Source organism: Myxocyprinus asiaticus, chromosome 16, assembly GCF_019703515.2.
Source record: "Myxocyprinus asiaticus isolate MX2 ecotype Aquarium Trade chromosome 16, UBuf_Myxa_2, whole genome shotgun sequence".
Classification (NCBI taxonomy): Eukaryota; Metazoa; Chordata; class Actinopteri; order Cypriniformes; family Catostomidae; genus Myxocyprinus; species Myxocyprinus asiaticus.
In genome coordinates this window covers 27063767-27086757 of record NC_059359.1, presented here as the reverse complement: position 1 = coordinate 27086757, position 22991 = coordinate 27063767, and the positions used below count along the sequence as shown (strand labels likewise).

At 36.6% G+C, this 22991-nt stretch overlaps 2 protein-coding genes across 3 annotated transcripts in view; one reads left to right on the top strand and one right to left on the bottom strand.

Moving 5' to 3' along the window:
* Positions 1-1991: 1991 nt before the first annotated feature.
* LOC127453829 (zinc finger protein 687a-like) lies at positions 1992-21801 on the top strand. 2 transcript variants are annotated; one of them, XM_051720537.1, is made up of 11 exons: positions 1992-2220; positions 2996-5218; positions 8415-8499; positions 8682-8766; positions 9118-9302; positions 9406-9597; positions 17539-17701; positions 17790-18038; positions 18811-18923; positions 19595-19697; positions 19793-21801. In XM_051720537.1, the coding sequence occupies exons 2-11, from the start codon at positions 2998-3000 to the stop codon at positions 20381-20383; spliced, it is 3987 nt and encodes a 1328-aa protein (XP_051576497.1). In that variant the 5' UTR covers positions 1992-2220; positions 2996-2997; the 3' UTR covers positions 20384-21801. The 2 variants fall into 2 exon arrangements, with proteins under 2 accessions (XP_051576497.1, XP_051576498.1); XM_051720538.1 differs by having other exon boundaries at positions 2977-5218.
* Positions 21696-22991, bottom strand: part of LOC127453833 (otoancorin-like) — a 32521-nt gene continuing 31225 nt past the window's right edge. Inside the window, exon 29 of the mRNA XM_051720546.1 lies at positions 21696-22890. Coding sequence (XP_051576506.1) covers positions 22811-22890 — 80 coding nt within the window. The 3' untranslated portion in view covers positions 21696-22810. The remainder of the gene's footprint in view (positions 22891-22991) is intronic.

Sequence of the window (22991 nt, the reverse complement as noted above, 5' to 3'; positions counted from 1 at the left end):
CAGCTAGCAGACTGTGAGGAGATACTTGCAGAATTTGACAAAAAGTGTATTGGATTAGAATTACTGTGTGCACCTACCTTTAAGCGAGTAGTATTCAGCTAATCATGTGATTCTGTGGCAGCCCCTATGAGGGCGCCCCTGCCCCATGTAGAATAAAATAGCTTTTATAAGGTTCCTGATATGACTAGAGTCCTCATCTTATGTGAGTGCTCATGATTTATACATATGTTTCAAAATGACAATTAATTTCTTTAGGAGTAAAACTTTTTAAATGGGGAAAAAATTACTGAGTGCACCTTTAATAAATAAGTTTGTTTCTAAAAATGCATTGATTGAATTTCAGCTTCTTTCAACTATGCGTAATTAAAGGAAAATTCCGGGTTCAATACAAATTAAGCTCAATCGACAGCATTTGTGGCATAATGTTGATTACCACAAAAAATTATTTTGACTCACCCTCCCTTTCTTAAAAAAAGAAGAAGCAAAAATCAAGGTTAGTGAGGCACTTACAATGGAAGTAAATGAGGCCAATTTTTGGAGAGTTTAAACAGAAATTTTAAGCTTTTTAAAAAAGCCACACATTAAATCTTGTGTTAGAACAAATGTGTTATTTGAGCTGTAAAGTTGTTTAAATTGTAATTTTGACAGTCATTTCAGGGTTTTAGGGTTTGTTGACATTCAGGGTTGGGGAGTAGCCTAACAGAATACATGTAACGGGATTACGTATTTAAAATACAAAATATAAGTAACTGTATTCCACTCAGAATCAGAATACAGTTACATTCAAATAGTATTTTGATTGCCGAAGAGGCAATTTTTTCTATTGTCATTTGGTTTATTTAATATTTTGTCTATGCAGTTGGAAAACATTTATTTATCTAAAATGATGCGATCCAAAGATCGTTTGAACAGCGGTGAAACACTTTCTTAAAATGTGTTACATTAATATGAGTGACAAAAGAAGTAAGTTTGGAGCAGAAGAAATTGAAATAAACCTTGTGTAAATTGTCAGCTTTACGCTAAGCTAAAATGCTATTTCTAGCCATTTTACATGCACATGTTACCAGGCACGATCACATTTTTTTATCAAGAAAATCCACTTTAGATCATATTTTTTTTCCTCTCAAGTAAGATCTTTGATATTAGGGCAAAAATCATATTCTTGATAATAATTTTTGTATTGTTTTTCTGTAAAAATATCCAAAAATCTTTAAAACAAGATCAATTTGATTTACATTGTTTTAGAAACAACACTGCATAAGACATTTAGGTTTTCAGAGAATGTATTTTTAACATGTGTATTTTGTCTTACTGTATTGGCTGAGTTTTTATAGCCAAAACAAGTGAAAAAACCTGCCAGTGCTGAAGAAGTAATCCAAAGTATTTAGAATACGTTACTGACCTCGAGTAATCTAATGGAATACGTTACAAATTACATTTTACAACATGTATTCTGTAATCTGTAGTGGAATACATTTCAAAAGTAACCCTCCCAACCCTGTTGAGATGGCATCGTCATGGCAATGAAGTTGTAAAATTGGCTATAACTTTACATAGAAAATGTTAGTAAGCGATTTTATCACACTCAAATCATGTGAGACATTTGAACGTTTACGGATTGGCCCCATTCACTTTCATTACTGAAACCCAGATTATTCCCTTTTTTTTTTTTAAATGAAAGGGTGGGCAAGTCAAAATGAATTTTTGTGGTAATCAATATTATGCCACAAATACTGCTGATTGAGCTTAACTTGTATTGAACCCGGAATATTCCTTTAAGCGTGGTTTGTACTCAGTTTAATCAAACGCATGAAACATTCCTGAACAGACAAGAAGAAATCATACGGTAGCAGCAGAAAGAGACGTTAATATAGGATGTAATATATAGTACATGACACAGGAGTGAAAATTGCCTTGAGGTGGTGTGGTTGTCATGAACAGCATTCATACTCCTGTCTGTCACATGCAACAGGTACAGACGAGAGAAAAAAACAACAACTGCGTCATATAGTTCACGACAACAATGGCCGTTTCCGAATGCGAAGCTGCTTGATGAAACAGATATAAGAAATCAATGGCTGTCTTTTAGTCCAGACATTGCTGACACTTAACTTTGCATGTGCACGTGCATTATGGAAAGACTTGTTTTTCATGAGAGGTGACGCAAATGCTGTGCGCCGTCCTGGGTCACTCCAGGATTAGACGAGAATATTTGACCAGGTAAATAAACTTTTAAATTTGAACACATAGGCAAACAATAAACACATATATCGCTTTAATTTCATTATAAATATATGCGGACTAATGTTATGCAATTATGAACGCCTTGTTCGTTGTATTTTCAACGTTAGACATTGCAGTTCGGCGAATTACGATTATCTAGCTGTTTTGCTAGACACTTTAGCAAGACAACTGTATGTGACAGATTACTGTTGTTTCATTATGGCGACCAGCAGGTTTATGCAGAATGCATGTTTTTTATTTATTTATTTTTTATCTTTGGTGAACTAAATTTTCTCTGAAAATAGGTGTCATGCAAAAGGCAGTTAATATACTTTTGATATATTTGATATCTTGATAGCCTATGAAAAGTTTTGTTAAAGTTCCCGTTGGTAGACCAAGTTATAATCGAGTGAACCACTTTGTACTGTTGGCAGATTAAAAACAACTGGACAAAAAACTACTATAAAAAAGGTCTTAATCGGAAGATCGACTTTAATCTTCCGAATTTACCTGAGACTTTGATAGCCTACTTCCTGTTACTGTAGCCCCTGACTTTTATTGCCTCTCATTGCATTTTTTTTTTTTTTTAGCTTCATGTAGATTAATATGATATGGTTATATTCTATTACAAGAGCATGACATTATGACTATATCATTATTGCTTCGTGTGTTCATGCTTTTGAACACATAAAACAGTTTTCTATATCACGAACAGCTGATCAAATCTATTCTAATTTGATGTCATCCATTAAGGTTTTTGTCATCCACATAGGAATGGGGGACATGAAGACACCAGATTTTGATGACCTGCTTGCAGCGTTTGACATTCCAGACATTGATGCCAAAGAAGCAATTCAGTCTGACACTGGGGAGACTGATGGTAACCATAACGAACCCAGTAGTGTTGTTAGAAACCAAAGAAGTGGTAGTCCAAACTTAGGCCCCATTGGTCACTCAGAAAACACTGAGAATATTCCTTTAGCTCCCCATGATGATCCATCTGTGGTCAGTGTGATTGTAAAGAACAGTGTACAGTCTGAGGCATACATGGAAACAGATGATGATGATGACCAAATTGAAGGAAATGTACCTGAAAACTTTGCTGAGGCTGACAGAGGTGATGATGGATCACAGGAATCTTCCCAACATGGTTTTAGTGAAGATGTCCTGGTGCCTCCCGATCCATTTATCTATAATGGACCTAAGACTGTCTCAGTTGGGGTTACAGAACCCTCTCCCCTGCCCTTTCTAACCCGGACACAGCCTAACAGGCAACTCTGGTCTGTCTCGTTCTCTAAAGTTACCAGTGAGTGTAGTAATGACAGCCAGAACTGCACTTCCTCTAAACACTCTGCTAGCAATTTCTTTCCTCCTCAGTCTTTACCCCCTTCCACTTCCCCCATCTCATCTTCACATTTAATTGGTCCAAACTTTCCTCCCTCCAAACTTGATGCTGAGGAAGCACAACAGTTAAATGGTACAATGAGGGCAGGAGTCCGCCGGCGCTTCTCTGAAATTGAAGAATTAGAACCAGATCTTGAAAGCCCTCCACTTGTCATACAGGAGAGTCCCGATTCTCAGCTCTGCTCAGCTCCCAAGGTCCCACGCAGGCACCAGCCCCCTTCAAGTGTGTTTCAGCCCCCCTCTCCCTCCTCCCCATCCTTACCAGTTAGTAACACTCAAATTGAGGAGTCAGCTCCCTCTGTACTCCATCCAGCTCTTCTACAAAACACTGTCAGTCTAAACACTGTCACATCTATGACCTCCAAAAATGAACTACCTGTTGAAGAAAAAACCCTGGAGCACATTATCGAGGAGAGAGATTCTCCAGAAAGCCCTGAGCCAGAAATCCCTGCCTGCACTCAGGTGAGCTCAGTTTCAGAGGTTGCCAAGAGGAACCCTCCTCAACTTCAGGCTTGTACATCTCTGCCTTCAAATCAGCAAGGAATAAACGAGCCTGGATTGAAGAGAGGAGACACAGTACCTGAAGATCAAGTTATAGACATGAGTCTAGGTGTACAAGAGAAGGAGAAGAGCGGTCTTCATGTGAAAACAGAGAATGATGGATTTGAGGAAACAGAAGTGAAAGTAAAGAAGAAATCCACTGAGCCTAGTTTGGTAGATTCTGTCTCTGAAGGCATCACAGACTCCTCCAAAACCTCTTCCAAGCCTGTCAAAGTCAGAATCAAGACCGTTAAAACTGGGAACGTAAAACGTACTGTATCTAAAGTGGCTCCCAAAGGAGCAGCAGCTGAGGCCTTCAAGGGTCCTGATGGCTCCAAAGTTCAAACAGGGGCCCGTAAGTCAGTCCAGAGGATCCAGAGATCCAGTGCTGTTCCTCAGGGGTTGCCTCAGGTGACAGTGTTGCCCGTGTCCACCCTCAAAGATGCCAGCACAGCTATGTTATTTGCAGCCAGCAGGGCACAGAATAAAATGGCTACCACTCTTTCTGCCACCGCAGTCAACATCACCAGAACATCAACCCTCCCTGCTGTCTCCTCCTTATCCATGACAGGAATTAACATTTGCTCTTTGGGACAGAAGACGATGAATGGGAACCCAGGGACAGCCAAACCAGCATCCATTCTGAACAGTCCAGGAGCTGTGATCTCACGCAGCCAGTCTAGCCTAGCTGAGGCCTTCAACAAAATCCTAAACAGTAAGAATCCATTGCCCAGTTACCAGCCGGACCTCTCCACCTTCCCTCCTCCAGAATGGGGTCTTCAGTTGCCCTCCACTGGATACCGTTGCCTGGAGTGCGGGGATGCTTTCGCTCTAGAGCGCAGCCTGGCAAGGCACTATGATCGGCGCTCTATGAGGATCGAAGTGACCTGTAATCACTGCTCCAAACGACTGGCCTTCTTTAATAAGTGCAGCCTGCTGCTTCATGCACGAGAGCACAAGGAGAAGGGGCTGGTTATGCAGTGCTCTCACCTCGTCATGAGTTCCGTCAGTGTGGAGCAGATGATTGGCCAGCAGGATGCAGTGCCTATAGGTGTGTATGTGTTGGTGTCTCTATCAATTACTCCTAAATTACTCCGTTAATTTGCCATTTTTGTAAACTGAAAATGTCAGGTTTTCCAGACATGAACAAAAAAAGGTGTATTTATTGAGTGCATGGCAATAAACAAAACATTGTTAAAATCCCAAATACATTTGTTAATAAAATTTTACACTGCATACAGTATATGGATGTTGTGCAGTGCAGACATACTCACAGCACATCCCTTGACATCCCTTTATAGTCATTCTACTTAAAGGGATATTTCACCCAAAAATGAAAATTCTCTCATCATTTACTCACCCACATGCCATCCAAGATGTGTATGACTTTCTGGTTGTACTTTATTTTACAGTGTCCTTGTTACAGTGTAATTACGCAAGTAAGTACTGATTAATATTAATTAACAACATGTACTTACTAGGGCTGCAACTAACGATTATTTTGATAATCGATTAATCTAACGATTATTAGAACGATTATTCGACTGTTCAGCGATTATTGCAATGATTAATCATTAGCTCTTAACCGATTATTCAGCTTGTGCTCCAACTTAAAAGGTTGTATTAAACGTGCTTACTAACAATAAAGAGGACAAAATCATTTTTTTAAAATACCTCTAAATGAAATTCACTGAATTAAAGGGAAAAAAATACTTTTTAAGTTTAATTCAGTAAAGAAATTCCCTGTTATCAAGTGTTTTTGTCTTGTTTTCCATTTAAAATTGACTGAAAATCCTCAGAACAAGATACATTTACTTGAGAAGCGATATATAAGATATTTAGACTTGATTTAAGAGAATGTATCTTAAATATAAGTGTATTTTGTATATTTGTATTTTTTCACTTGGTTATACTTCTGCGAGTGCAGTAAAGACAAAATATACTAATATTCAAGATCTATTCTCTAAAAGCATGTCTAAATATCTTATATGCTGCTTCTCAGGTGAATACATCTTTTTAAAGGAGTTTTAGATATTTTAAAATAATTGTATTTTTAATATTATATTCAACATTCTCAGATAACAATTTTTTCTTCTGTGTTATAGCTGCTAAAGAAAATGTACATTGTTTTAAAGGAGTTTTAGATATTTATATTGGAAAATTAACCAAAACAAAAACGAGTTTATAGTTATTTACGTGATCTGCTTCTGTATTATTTGAACTTTAATAAAGCTACAATGCATTAAATATAATTGCATTAAAGATGTAACACTGGGGTGCTTCCTTTAAAGATGCTCGACATGCAAATTTTGCTTCAGCGGAGTGGCAGCTCCAGCTCCACTTATTCCACAACGAGGGTGCTTCTGTATTTACTTATTTTGTATTTTTGCATTATAATTCCCTCATAATTTGAGATCTACATCACCTGAAGCTGTTTGGAAAGTGTAGAGTGCATCTGGACTGTGTAAGGTGTAATTCTTCCTCTCCTCAGTCAAGCGTCAACTGCAGTGCTGCTCTCGCGCATCATCATTCGAGTTTAATGTGATCTAATGTTACGCTAAATGAGATCAAATGACTATTCGACAATGAAAATTTTTGTCAAAATATTTTAATGTCAATGTTGTAGATAACGTTGACTAAATCGTTTCAGCCCTAGTACTTATTTTAGGTTTAGGGTTAGGATTAGGGTTAGTTACTTGTAATTATGAATAATTTGCTGTTATTACTATAGTCAATACATGTAATGTGTATAACAAGGACGCCGACATTCATTCTTCTGCTGAACACAAATGAAGATTTTTAGAAGACTATCTCAGCTCTGTAGGTCCATACAATGGCAGCATAAAGGTAATCCATATGACTCCAGTGTTTAATCCATGTCTTCTGAAGCAAACCAGTTGGTTTTGGAAGAGAACAGACCAAAATATAACCCCCTTTTCACAATAAATCTCGACATCAGCAGTCTCCTTGCGATTTATGATTTCAAGCTCGATTACACTTCCTAGCGCCATCTAGCGATCGAGCTTAAAATCATGATCGTGCCTAGAGACTCCAATGGCAAGATGTACAGTGAAAAGGGAGTAACATTTTGGTCTGTTCTGACTCATTATATGGCTCAAAAAGACATGGATTAAACCACTGGAGTCATATGGATTACTTTTATGAAGCCATCATATGTTTTTTTGGAGCTTCAAAATTTTGGTCACTGTTCACTTGCATTGTAAGGACAAACAGAGCTGATATATTCTTCTAAAAATCTTTCTTTTGTGATCTACAGAAGAAAGAAAGTCATACACATCTGGGGTGGCATGAGAGTGAGTAAATGAGAGAATTACAATTTTTAGGTGAACTATTCCTTAAACAGAAGCTTGCTTTTCACTTTATGTTTGTACAAAACATATTTATAAAACATTCCAGAAGACATGAAGCTTATAGTAATGAGTAATGAGCTCAGGTAACTGTAGAAAGTCTGCACACAGGGATCCACTGGCATGGTTAACAGGAAATCAGTGTACTGCAAAACAAAGGATGTACGCATTTATTTGGGATAATCTAGAAAGGATTTGTTTCCTCTGCATAGTTCTGTGTTCTATACATTTAGCTGAGTTGTAAAATGAATGTAGGCCAACATTGCTGATAACAGACCAAAATAATACAATAATTCTACTCATCCAAGCTTTGCATGAACCCATGTCTCAAAAACATAAATCGACATCCAGGCACTCACGTGAAATTTCAGTATTAAAGAGCCTTTATTGGAGGTGCTACATCTTAAAAAGCACCAATGTGTATTTAATATAATTTATTTTTGGCATGTCCAAGTCTGTTGATGGATATTGCTTTATAGCATAAGATATTTACAGAAAGGGATACATAAGCCAAAAATATTTTTTTTCTGTCATCAATTACTCACCCTCATGTTCCAAACCTGTATGACTTTTTTTCTTCCATGAAGCACAAAAGGAGGTTTTTGACAGATTAACAGCCACCATTTACTTTTATTGAATCTTTTTCTCCATACAATGAAAGTGAATGGTGACTAAGGGTGTCATTTTGCCTAACACTGTATTTGTGTTCTATAGAAGAAAGAAGGTCATACAGGTTTTTTTAACATCATGGGGGTGAGTAAATGATTACTGAATTATCATTTTGGTTGAACTATCCCTTTAAGTAAGTATCAATACAGACCTATTATGAGTAAATGTGTTTAGAGTGTTTACCTCTTATAGTACTCTTTCTGTATACAGGTATGCTCTGTCCACCTGTTCCAGGATCCTCTGCTCTGCCTGGTGTTAAAGAAAATAGTGTCCAACTTTCCCAATCTGCTATCTGGTAATGATAACACACTGTCAGATCAATTGAACTTGCAATCAGCTCTCCAACAGGGATATTCATTTAGTGCTGTTTTTACATGTTTGAATTTAATGTAAAGGAAAATGTAGTCTTTCTAATGAAATTAATGGAGCATGTGAGTGAGAGATTAAGATGCTGACTGCTATGTTAAATGTTCTCAGCTGTCCAGAGTGTCAGAGTCCATTCAAAGGGAAAGCAGAAATATCAGTACACTTCCAAGAGCTTGAAGCCAGTGGCACAAACATGGTGAGTGTGTGGGTCTATACAGTATATGTGTCAGGTAGAGAGAGAACAGTATACTGATAATAAATAATAAATTGAACAAGTTACATTCTAGAGTGTTTAATACTGGCTATCTTTCTCTATTGTGTTGTAAACATTGATAACTTTTGAAAAAAAATTTTTTTATGGCCATTTCATTTATTAAGTGGCCATTTAAAGTTGATTGTTCCTTTTAAAAAATCTTTGCCTTATTATTTAGTTAATATAACCGAAGATCTGAAGATGTACGATTTTGAAGATCTTTAGGATAATTAGTTATACCATTGTAATATAGTCCTTACTTGGTGTTAACGTTTGATCTCTCTCTGTCTTTAGTGTTGTATGCAGTGTTCTCCTCCAATGCCTTTGTGGAACTCATGCAGTGCTGCAGCTCACCGCAGGTTACATCAGCAGCTCTCTCCACTGGTCTGCCCTGAGTGTGGTGTCATCTGTCAGCTTAACAACCTCAACACACACCTGAATCAAACCTGCCTGCACTACTCGCGTCGCCTTGGATATAGGTATGCACACATATTTGCTCAGAGAACTAGTAAATGCTTTGTTTTATCAAATGGTTTGTTGAAAATATTTTTTTCTCTATTCTTTCTCCCTCACTCATTGCAGATGTGCCTGTTGTCATTTGGTGTTTGGAGGAGTGAATAGTCTAAACGCTGTAAAGACTCATGTGCAGACCGCTCACTGTGAGGTGTTCCATAAATGCCCCTCCTGCCCCATGGCTTTCAAATCCTCCTCTGGTGCTGAAGCCCACTGCATTACCCAGCACCCTGAACTCTCTGAGACGGCTAGGCAATCCAAGTAAGTGTAAACACCTTGTGTGTAGGGATGGGACAATCTGTCGAAGTTCGAAATATCACAAACCAAAATAAAGGGTGAATCATATCGAGGCAAAATTTGTTTGTTTTCTTTCTATGTGATCATAAATTAAATGACACGTTAAAAATCTAAATCTCTCTGTCACTAAACTATTTACAGGGTTCGCATAAGGTCCTTGAAGTGCATAAAGTGCTTGAATTTAGCTTATTTTAATTTAAGTACTGGAATAAAATATGTGGAATACTGGAATAAAAAATTGCCTTGTTTTGCTGAAAATTACTTAAAAGTGCTTGTAATTAAAATGGAACATTTCTTCCGTGTACTGTATGTCCATCAAAGATGAGATCTATTCATTCCACTTTCATTGAATGATGTCTCTTAATATTATTTCTGTTCTTTACAGTCAGTTGTCTAACAAAAAGTAAAAAAATAAATAAATAAAACACAATAATTTTAATCAAACATAGCACGGACGTGGAGAAGAAACTGTGCGATTCCTCTTGATAATGTGTGCTCAACCAAACAATGAGACACTCATTGAGCTGTTGCCATATTTAAAGAGACAGTACCACTTTTGCTCTTACAAATGAATGCAAAGTGTAAATACTTGTAAATTGTACACATTATTTTAAACAGTGACAGCTCATTTAATTGTTATATATGCAGTTTTATTACATAATATTAATTGATTGAATGTCCCAGCTGTTCCTTGCATGTTATAGAGCAGTGCTTCTCAAACTTTTTAGGCCAAATACCACCTTCGATCAGATCAGAACATTCAAGTCTCAAATGTCTTTTCAGAATTCAGCACATTTCAATTTTTTGCATAGTCTTAAGGATTGTGAGCAACATACCCAATGGAATAGTGATTAATATCAATATTCCTTTAGTTTACACAATCAGCAAGAGTGTGTTTCTAAAATCAAACATACAGTATTAACATTTAGAAGTTTTGCATTCCAGTTCAAACAAACTATTATATATATATTTAGAAATTTGGAACTTAGGCATTGCTAGACCCTGTTTTTCATCTCAGCCCCACTAAAATTATGCAGCTAGCATCACCCTTAAAAATATGTGATAATGTGCATGTGATCTATGAAAACAGCGGCTGCAGTAAGCTATCTGAGGTTAATTTTACTCTGAATCCCTCTGAATCATGCCCTTAACCTTAACTTTAAAACTTGTTAAACTAAGTATTTTCCTTCCCTCTAGTCATAGGTGGACTTGGCCATAGGTGACATAGCGGCAATGTTCGTCACATAGCGCTGCCTTGCGCACAGCTGTCAGACACGCACTCCATTTCTCTGTCCCTAATCCGAGCAATCTTCCAGTGAAATCAAAAACAAAATACAGCCAAATACAACCCAGTGTCTGAGTCAAGAGCACTATTTAAAATCATAGACTATAAGGAAGTCTGAGAATGTGTAAAATAAACGGAATGAGATCTTACATCATTCGCATTAGTATTTGTTGTTCTGTTTTCTGCATGGTAAAAATATTGTGGTGTGTGCATAGAGACATCATCGCAGCCACGTGCAACGAGAACGTTACCTATTCACATCCTGCACTACCGATGTAAAAAAAAGAAAAAGGTGGGCTATCTTTTTTTAATTTTTATTCTTTTCTCCCTAATTTGGAATGCCCAATTCCCACTACTTAGTAGGTCCTCGTGGTGGCTCGGTTACTCATCTCAATCTGGGTGGCGGAGGACAAGTCTAAGTTGCTTCCGCTTCTGAGACCGTCAATCCGCGCATTTTATCACGTGGCTCGTTGTGCATGACACCGCGGAGACTCACAGCATGTGGAGGCTCATGCTACTCTCCACGATCCACGCACAACTTACCACGCACCCCACTGAGAGCGAGAACCACTAATCGTGACCACGAGGAGGTTACCCCATGTGACTCTACCTTCCCTAGCAACCAGACCAATTTTGTTGCTTAGAACACCTGGCTGGTGTCACTCAGCACACCCTGGATTCAAACTCACGACTCCAGGTGTGGTAGTCAGCGTCAATACTTGCTGAGCTACCCAGGTCCCCAAAGGTGGGCTATCTTAAAGATATATTACAATTGTAATCAAACATTACAAATAAAACATGGAAAACATTTTAATAAAATTTATATTTTTTTAATGTAAATATCCTGGGTCATGCTGCGTACCACCTGAGGGCACTCCACATACCACTGTTATAGAGGACTTTTGATTGCAACCCATCATATTTTTCAGGACGTGTTCTGTTCAGTTATATTGTTTGTCCTGCACCTAATCAGCTTGAATGTAGCTTCATTAACTATTTTATTTGTTTGTGATCTTTTCTTATTAAAAAAAAAAGTTTTTAAGAGTTAAGAAACTCTTATTATTTGAAATTTGAGCATTTATATGGTGTATTGGAGAACTTTCTTCTGATGAGAAATTATAATTTGCATTTTGCTCAAACATTTTTCTAAAAAATAAACCAAATTTTCTGTCATACTTTGTCATTTAAGTGTTATAACGAATCGAGATTATATTGAAGCATGAACCACATTTCGTTAATTGAACCGAATAGTGAGAACCATATCGTCCCACCCCTAGTTAATACTTATTGGCTGTGGCTTCAACTGTTGGAAAAAACATAAAAATTATCTTTGTTTATTATTTTTTTTAATATTATGTGCTACTGGCTGTGACTGTACATTATCCCACTTATTACACAGCTACCTAATGAGTAAATAGTTATATGGGCATGAAATATTAATTTGAGTTGAAATAATTTTTAATAGCTTACTTGTAGAGATTGCAGAGTGATACTCGCAATACCTGGACGACCCGTGAAATACCACTTTATTCCCGGACGTGCGGTCTTTATCAGATATAATAGACCACTTGAAGGCACTAGTTACCAACCAGATTATAGTATTCCAGAGAGTCGTGTAATAAATATTATTAATTTAGTCCATATAAAACTTTCTCAGTGCAAGCTGTTGTCATCCAGACCACTGCTGAAGCAAATATGTTAAAACGCAGGGTCACATGGTACATGTTACTTTTCTCAGCAATGGATCAGATGGACCAATCAAAGCCATTTATGATAACACGATAGGTCATTTTATTTAACCATTTTCTAGAGAAGTCCATTTGTGTCTCATGTACCAATCTTTGTTATTATTAGTTTTAAAGAAGCAGACTTTTTCATGTTCAAATGTCTCTAGTAAGAAAAAAAAAACGTCTTTATATATGAGTGCCGCCAAAAGTAGAATTTGGCTTTTTCAGGTTGGTAAGCACCCTCTTGAGGATGACCACTTTGTTTCTCATAAGAAACAGTTATTAGCAGACAATATTTGTCGCTAAATGAATTTTACATCCAAACCACTATGGATGATTACCTTTGACCCTTACTCATGGGTCAATGACATGATGTTAATTGTTTTGTCCTTGTCTAATAAATGATTCAAAAATACTTAACAAATGTAATTCAAACAAAACAATTAGTTGAATACACCTCTTCTAAGATGCACATGTTTTCAATTACTGAGTTCATAGTCATTTTGATATTTTTTCTGGGGCTTAAAGTAAAAAATGTCATGTGGTGTAACTGTCTGGAGACAGTAAAACAAATTCAAAGTCTCATTAAAAGCTGAATTTCTTGAGAAATGTTGGTATGAGTAATGCTGAATAATATTCTTTTTTTTTTTTTTTTTAAATGCAGTGAAACAATTGTATTTTAAAATATGATTAGTATTTGAAAAACTTTTGTCCACCAAATCAAAGTCATATCGTGCAACCAACATGTAGATAGAAATTTTTTTTCTCATGTGACAAAAATCATAAAACAGAGAAGATCCCTTTAGACCTGTAAGACAGTGAGTTAAGATATAAAAACAAATCATCATTTTGTCATATCATTAAATATCAATATTTTGACATTTTAATGAATAGCACATTTGATACAGGTCATTTGGTGCAACCATGAGAAAACTTCCTGATATTCTTGACAATTTGTAAAAAACAACATGAACTCAAAGATTACATGTCTAGGAACTTGACACGTGTTTTAAACCAGATTTTTCACCTCAGACAAACTTAATTGTCAATGGCCCATGTATATTTTTTATTTATGACTACACAATTAAACATTGTGACCAAAGTGGTGATAGGTAATATATAGAATATTAATTACCATTATCTTTTGTTGTAAAAGACAGATTTAACTATCAAAAAACACAATTTTGAGGGGGAAAAAAAAACTACTGGGAATTATTATATTCTTGTTTTGAAGTTAAAAGAAACATAAGGACAGATGCTGTTATTTCTAAAAACCAGAAGAATTCATGAAAAGAGTAAACAGGGAGACAGTCAAACCTTGTGCTGTTCCTGGCTGTGTGTAGCAACCGTCACTCTGCATATCCTTCTGAAGGATCCCAACATTTGAAACAAGTGGCCTAAAGGGTTAGTTTGCCCAAAAATGAACATTCTGTTTTAATTTATTCACCATCATGTTGTTAAATACTTGTATGACTTGTTCTTTTGTGGAATGTTGAATGTTGATGCCGCTCTACTTTCCATACAGTTTAAGTGAATGGGGTCCAAGGCTGTTAGTCCCTAAAATTCTGCCTAACTTTACATTTTTAGGTAAACTATCCTTTTAAGTTCATTTTTTAACAAGACCTGCATTTGTAATAACAAATTAAATTGTTTTGGACACCAAAACAAATTTATTAAGAAGTGATAAACTGATACATTGGCAAGATATACAACTATATTGACATCGGCTAATAACTGTGGCTTCTTGGCTGATTATCTGAACTGCTAACCTGAAATGACTGGTTAGCTCCTCTTATGTCAGTTCCAAAATGTACCTACTACCTTGTCAATTGATAAGCAATTTAATGTAACCAAATGTTTATTTTGCAAACAAAAAAGTTCTGCACACAAAAATGTAGTCTGAACAAACCTTTTTTTTTTTCACACAAAAACTTTAAAAAAAAAAAAAAAATCCATTGCAGCATCATTCATCTCAGGGCCCAGAAACTGATGATAGAGCACATTACGAGGCCACCAGCATTTGTGGCAAGAGCTCTTTTAAGATCTCTTTTGACTAGGCTTTGTGTTGTGGTTTCTTGACTTTTTCTTATTCTGTTCTGGCAATGTTAAAATTACAATCTGGTCACCTGATTTAATGAACAATATCCTATGAATCATTCCACTGCAACTGAAGAGTTGTTCCTGGGTCAAAAATGGTCTTATTGAAGGCTTACATACATGTGGTCATGTACACATGCAAAGTTGATTTAATTACATTTGCATTTAGTCATTTAGCAGATGCTTTTATCCAAATCGACTTACAAATGAGGAACATAGCAAGCAATTTGTCATACAAAGTTCAACAACATCTACAGCCAAGTACTGCCAAGCTCTCAGGGTTGATGGAGTAGTATAGGTGGTAGTGCAGCTAGTGCTTTACAGTAAGTGCAGTGTGTACAGTAAGTGCAAGTTAAGTTCAATAGTAAGTGCAATTAGTGTGGATTGGTTAAGTGCTCACGGAACAGATGTGTTTTCAGCTGGGTCTTGAATGTTGAGATGGTATCAGCAGATCGTGTGGATGTTGGAAGCTCACTCTACCACAGTGGAACAGAGAAAGTGAAAGATCGTGAAATAGAACCTCATTGTGATGGGCGACGCTTGTTAGATTGTTAGATTACAGAGAGCGAGTTGGAGCATAGACCTGGAGAATTGAATTGAAGTAAGAGGGTGTGGTTCCATTGGCTGTCCTGAAATCCAGAGTCAAAGCCTTGAATTTGATGCAGGCAGCTACAAGTAGCCAGTGAAGTAAAATCAGGAGTGGGGTGACATGAGCCCTTTTTGGCTGATTGAAGACCAGATGCGCTGCTGCATTTTGGACCATCTGCAGTGTCTTAATTGTGTTAGCTGAGAGGCCAGCCAACAAGTCATTACAGTAGTCCAGTCTTGAAATGACCAGAGCTTGGACCGGTAACTGTGCAACATATTCAAAAGGAAAGGTCTGATTTTCCTGATGTTGTAGAGCACAAATCTGCAAGACTGGGCGGTTGATGAGATGTTCTGGTTGGAGTTAGTGTAGTTGAACCACGATGAATAGTGAGGTTGTGGTCAACAGATGGGTTGGCTGGGATCATGAAGAGTTCTGTCTTGGCAAGATTGACCTGAAGATGGCATTTCTTCATCCAGGCCGAAATGTTCGAGAGGCAGGCAGAGATACGAGCTGAGACAGTAAGTTCGTCAGGCTGGAACGACAGGTAGAGCTGCGTGTCATCTGCGTAGCAGTGGTAGGAAAAGCCATGTGCCTCAATGATCGGTCCGAGTGATGTTGTGTGTATGGAGAAGATGAGGGGTCCAAATACTGATCCTTGAGGAACACCAGTGGTCAGCTGGTGTGACTTGGACACCTCTCCTCTCCAGGAGGAGGTATGATTCATGATTCAACCCATCCAAGCACAGTTCCCATAATGCCCAGGTCAGAGAGGGTGGACAGGAGAGTGTGGTTCACTGTGTCAAAGGCAGCAGACAAGTCAAGGAGGATGAGGTGCACACCAGGGCTGCCGCTTCCGCTACAGTTCTCTCACTACTTAAGTACTAATTGCTAATTGCTGTACAGTTGAGTCCAGCCCACAAATTAGCAACTCAAAGTCAAAAGTGTCAAATACCTGAAACATCAGTTGGATTGTCCTTAAATATTCACTAGTAGTCAAATATTTACCTTAATTGTCACTGAAGTGCAGTAAAATCTCTTGGCTAACACAGCCACCCAGTTCAATGTCACAGTAAGAACACAGCTAACAAAACTGTAAATGTTGTTTTCCTCTGACAGACCAAATGCTTATCCTAAATGTAATCAACTAATTAATAATTAACATAATTTAATTATTTTATATTCACATAGGATGTGTTATTATACCTAAAAAAAAAATCACTAAGTTGATTAAAAGTAATGGAAAAAATGGCTCTGAAAAGAGAAGTTAGTTTTGAGAAAAAATCTAGCATTTCTATCAGTCACCCTATTGAAGGGCTGTACTCACCATCCATATATTGCTGAGAATTGCATCTGATAGCTGTCTGGTGTATATGATGCTAAACAAGCCTAATTATGCAAGGCTCCCTTAAAGAGATAGCTCACCCAAAAATGAAGATTCTGTTTCATTAATCAATTTATTAATTATATACTGTATACAGCTTTTTAAAAATGTTAAAATTCTACATTCTATCAATTAATATTATGTCATGAAATTACATGTATAATAATGATATGAGCTGTTACTGTTTGAAATAATGTGTACAATTTACAAGTATTTACATGGAATTTACATCTATTTGTTATACAAGCACTACAATAGTGCTGTCTCTTTAAGAATAGCGGCACTTAAATGAGCGTCTGTGTTTTGGTTGAGTGCACATCGAGAGAGGAATCGCACAGTTACTTTACCACATCTGTGAGATTAAAATGAATGTTTATTTTTACTTTTTGATCAACAACTGATTGTAAAGAACAGAAAGGATATTAAATGAGACATTATTTAATGGGAGTGGAGTGCGTGGATCTAATCTTTGATGGACACACAGAAGAAATGTCCAGTTTTAATTTCAAGCACTTTCCAACAATTCAAGGACTTTAAGCACTTCAAGGATCTTATGTGAACCTTGTAAATCATTTAAAAATAGCGACAGAGATTTAAATGTTTGACGAGTCATTTAATTTATGATCACATGGACAGAAAACAATGTTGCAAATTTTGAAATATAGAATTTTTCTCGATATGATCTTTTTGACATTTTTGGTATTTTGACATTCGATATACAGTATTGTTCCATCCCTGCTAGTGTGTGTGTGTGAGTTCACTTTTGTTTGTTTGAATGTTTACATAACTTTTTCGAGGTGCTGTTAACCATTCTTCTTTGTGACAGGGAGATCTATAAATGCGTGATGTGTCGGACTGTTTTTACCCAGAAAGCATTGCTAAGTGTCCACATTGACACTCATTTAGTCAAGCAGAAGATGCACGTCTTTAAGTGTCCTGACTGTAACAAGCTCTTCACACAGAGAGGTTCCCTCCTTGAGCATTTCAAGGTTAGGTGTTTGTTCTTTTCAGAAAAAGAGTGGTTCCATTTATTGATGAACATTGTGAATGTTTGACTACACCATAATGTGTCTCTAGGACTCTCACAGGGACTCCAGTATTCAACAGTTTGACATATTGGCACAGAAGAACTTGGTAAAGATGGATAGCTCTGATGGCGAGGAATGGGGGAGGGATGAAGAGGAAAACAGAGGAAGAGAAGGAGGGTTGAGAGAGGAGGAGAATACTGCTGCACCAGATATCCAGAGCTGGAGCTGTTTAGAATGTCAGACGCGCTACACAGAGAAAGAGAACTACATTAACCACATGTTCGAGCAGCATGGCAAGGTCAGGGCATCTTCATGACTAGTACTTTGTTAAAGATTATTTGTGTAATTTTCTCGATGTTAAAATACTAATTATTGGACAATAAACCTCCAAAAATAAGCTGCTAAAATATAATTTGACTCTCGATGGATGTACTATTACCTCATCTCTTCAGTATAGAACTTGAATGTTATATTTGATAGCAATCAGTCCTTTGAAAATTACATTTCCAATGTCAGTAGAACAGCATTCTTCCACCTCAGAAATATTGCGACACATGAAAACAAACACACAAAAATTATGACACATACTCTCTGTTTTTGATGCCAAAAACAAATAAAAATGATTTGACTTAACAACAAAAGCTTTAAACTTGAAGTGTGTAAATTCACAAAATTGCAAAAAATAACACTCCCCCATCTACCACTGGTCGAAAAAACTGATTGTTCAGGTCAGGCCAGGTCAGGATGCAAAAAAAAACAGGGCAATGTTTTGATAATGCCACAGAGTTTACAAACTTTATCAACCCACGAAAGACTTACTTATAGTTATATATGCATATATCTCCCAGGGAAAGCATATATAAGGAGAAAAGCGGAGGCCCTAAAACTGATCCCTGTGGCACTCCATACTTTAGTTTGATCTGACAATTCCACAAGTGGTAGCGGTTATGTTGTTTACTGCAGCAAACTATACCTAAAGGCAAAACAGTCTCAGCATCATTACACAACAATGGCTGTATCAATGATGTATAAAAATCACATTGACATTTTGTTTTGGTTTTTGACTGAAGGAACTGAAGAAGTTTCCCTGCACCCTTTGTGTAGGCTCCTTCTCTTCATCCTCAAGTTTGAGACGCCATATTCGTGTCAAACACAAAGGCATCAAAAGAGCTTTTTATTGCCAGTAAGTATGATGCATAAATACAGTGGCCCCAGTAGTATTTGGACACATGTAAAAATGTATTATTGTCATTGCATTAGATAACAAAATATTCAACCAAGTGGCTTTTATTTTAAAAAAAGATAGCCCAAGCACACTTTTCAAGCAAAGCATTTTTCAAAAAGAAGTTTGTTAGGTTTTAAATAATACAGCAAATATATTTTTCATTATCAAAATTAAGATAAAGTATTTGGACATTGTCAAGTGCCAAACTTACTTGAAGATGTCCATAGTTAATTTGATGAATCATTGTGGTTCCTCTGCTAGGACACCTGTGTGAACCTGAGGGAAACTGATTAAATACAGCCACTTAAAATTACCTCTACACATTTCTTCATTTAAAAAATTAAAAAATAAATAAAAATGATGTTCTAAGGAAAGGTGTAACATCTTTTGTGTGCAGATGCCACTTCAGTGAAATTCATACATTTTTAAGGATGACTTAACTGTCAAAGTACTTCTTGGGGCTACTGTACCTGCAAACCTTTGCTATTCCTTAGCATCTCAACTGAATTTTCTTGTTAATAAGTACAATTTTATCCTTTTATCTTGGCATAAATAAACTATCAGGTTTGAGCTCTTTAGAGGTAATTTATTGTCGTCATTGTGTGTGTGATTGTGGCACCCTTGTTAAGACATTGTACAGGTGGGAAGAGGAGTTTCAGTAGTAAACTCATTCTTGAGAAACATATCCAAGCTCAGCATGGAGGAGACAGAGGAGCAGCCACACAGAGTCAGGTAAGAACTCAAATGCACTCTGTATGTCTCAGATAGACATTAAATTTACAAAGCCATGATGTCTTCGTGTCTCTTTCTCTCTCTCTGGCTCTCAGGCAGTTTCTCTTATCGCTGATACAGCTGACAGCTCTTCTGAGCAGGATGGTGGATCTAGCATTTTTGGCAGGCCTTCAATTGAAGCACACAGTCGATTGGCAGAGAGCAGCCTGACTAGCCGTAGCAGAGGAGCTGCAGCTGAGGATGAAGAAGCTGCAGGATTCCGCTGCATGCCATGTGGTTTTACCACAGAAGACAGGGAGGAGTTTCTGCAGCATATTGCACATCACCGTGGTGAGGGGGGCAGTTCCTTTCAGTGTCAGCAGTGTGGGGCATGTTTCGCATCCACCTCCTCCCTCAGCCGACATCTCTTTATCAGCCACCGTGTGCGTGATGTCCCCTCTGAGCATGCTGAGGTGTCCCCTGGCACTGGTTCCACATTTAGAAATGTGAACTCTGACCCTACTGTTGTAGCTGGGTCCCCGGGGTCACCTTCAAGCACAGGGGGGTCACAAGTGGAGGATGTGGAAGGTAAGCACACCTGTAAGGTGTGTGGACGTCACTTTAACAAACCTGCTGATCTTAATACACACTTTAGAACTCATGGCATGGCCTTCATTACCACATACAAAACAGACAAACCAGCATAGAGAAGAACGCTGAGAAAAGAATGGACGGAGAGGGTGAATCTCACGAAACCTGTCAAAAAAAGTCGCAATGCAATTTTTAGCATAAAGAAAATTAAGCTTAATTTCTTAGGACCTTTAAGATTTTTTACATTGTGATGTTATTTTCATTACAAATTTCATTACACCCCCCCATTCTCTTTATTGTCATGCTGAAACTCATTCTCATTACTGTAATGTAAAAAAAAAAAAGATAGTATTTACACTCATAGTAGTATCTGTTGTAGTGCCTTTAATTTATGCTTATTTAAGTAAAAAAAAGTCAAAGTCATATCACAGTATTTTTACTGCAATACAAGTAAAACAATGACTGCAGGACAGTAATGAAAATCACCATTGCGAATAAAGTGAATTATAAAAAAAAACAATGTAAAATGTCCAGATGAATGAGACAGTAATGAAAATATAAGGGGAAAATGCTCTTAATGGTCCTAAAAAATAGGCTTTGTTTTCTTATTTTCTTGTCGTTTTTGGGGTGAAATGTGACCGGACATGTTTTTTGAGATTCACTGTAGAGATAGTATGGTATAGACTACTGATTAGTAAGCAGTGTCATACAGAGTCTATAGACTATAAAATTGTGGCTTTGTCACAGGCCTTTAACACTCAACATTCACATCTGTAGAACTAGAAAAATACAGTGCATTAGGGCAAAACTTATTTTGCAACAATTTTCTACTTTAACTCTGCTAGACCAGTTTGACAAAGTCAAAAAGTTGAGAGCTTGTTCTCTAAAAAGTGATATTGTATTGGAGTGAATAGGTTTGATTAACCTAAAAAATTATTACAATATTCTCATAATTCATCTGAGAGGGTTAGGGGAGGACCCATGCATAGACCCTGAAGAGTTATGTCTTTAAGTTTGAATTATCACCTGTTTTTTGTTGTTTTTTTTTGTATATAGAGGGTCATATACTTGTTTACCAGCCCTGATATATTCCTGTGCCTGCTGATTACGAATAACTGTACAGTCAATTTTCTGTAACAACAAAATGCAGCTTATTATGAAATTCTATAATTACTAAGTTTAGCACAGCCAAAATGCTCCTAAATCAGGTGACTCCTTTTTGCTTGAATCATTATTTTTGTATGACAGACAATTGTATTTCTTTATCTATTTTTACAGAGACATTAATATCAGGAAACTCACTGAATAGTAATGGTGAGCTTCAGAATGTGAATGACAAGTGCCTTCTTCATTTAGTTAACAATTATCTTAAAGATTATGTTTCCTCACACTGTGTTGAGGAATCTGTGTTGTGTGTGATGGAAGGAATGCATGAAAAAGCATTGAGAGAGAGAGAGAGCATTAGAGATGATGAAAAATAGTTCTGCTTTTATGTTTGTGATTAAATTGTTTTTTATTTGTGCCTTATACTGTACATCTCGTCTCCTGGTTTTCTTTTAAAGATGATTAACGGAACTTTATTTTAATGTAACATCTTGTCTGAATTCTCAAATGGATTTTTTTGAGATATATAAATAAAAACTGTTATAACTAAACTATTAGTCTGTGCCATATGATATATACTTAGCTTAACCGACAAATCTATACATGTCTTAACCTGGGAAACTACTTATTCAAATTAAATATATTAAAAAAGACCCAAATCTTTCTCACCTAACATAAGGTAAACTAGAAATTCCTCAAAATGGATATTTGTAAAGGCTACCATTTTAAATATTTCTAAAAACTTTTAAACTACAACAAGTTAGATAATGTAAACAATTATATATATAGTACACCTGACTCAAGGTTGTCATCAGAAGCTAACGGGAGTCTGCTGTTAGACCAAACAAGGGTGTAAAATTTTCCTCTAGTTTGACTATTCAAATCTCACACTTCCACTCTCTTTACAGACAGACCTTTATTCACTTAATATTTATTTGTTTAAAATTATTTGAATAATGTTAGCAAAGAACAGAAACTTTAACTGCTACATAAGACTTGCTAAACTTAAATCATTTCTGAGTTCTTACAACAAAATTACTCCTACATTTATATACATCTACATTTAGAATGCACAGTGCTTAATCATTTAATAAAGTAATAATAGATCTGCATGTGAAAAGATTAGGGTTAGACATTGCAATATTATCAAATACAGTTTCTCTCTAGAAATAGACATTAAATAAAGGTGAAGACTGGCAGTTTAATTAAACCACCATCTTACCTTACTATCTTTGGCTTTAGTCTAATCACTGAGTTCAAAGGAGCAATCAGTGACTTAAGCGTTAAACATTTTGAAATATAGCAATAATAAAAAACATTTTTTTTAATTGCTAAGTACTAATCTAATAGTTTTATGGTTGATCATACATCAAATCAACATCTAAATCTGCCATCTGTCATAGTTGCCATCCGGAAATGCCCTTTGACCCAACCTCTCCTTAGCGAATGTATCCAAGCATCATCAGGATGATTGCCTGCATGAGAACTACATATCCTGCCATGCTCTGTACTGGTGCCCCTGGAGCAGACAGAGAAACATCTTTGTGTGTAATTTCAACAATTATATAATAATTCACATTAAACATAAATACATTAAGATAAGGTTGGATTTGTTAACTG

What these genes read in the sequence shown, in the direction of transcription:
- LOC127453829 (XM_051720537.1), top strand. Translation starts at nt 2,998, where the DNA reads ATGGGGGACATGAAGACACCAGATTTTGATGACCTGCTTGCAGCGTTT. An exon ending in GCAGGATGCAGTGCCTATAG is followed by an intron (nt 5,219 to 8,414) that starts GTGTGTATGTGT and finishes TTCTGTATACAG; the next exon opens with GTATGCTCTGTCCACCTGTT. An exon ending in AAGCCAGTGGCACAAACATG is followed by an intron (nt 8,767 to 9,117) that starts GTGAGTGTGTGG and finishes CTCTGTCTTTAG; the next exon opens with TGTTGTATGCAGTGTTCTCC.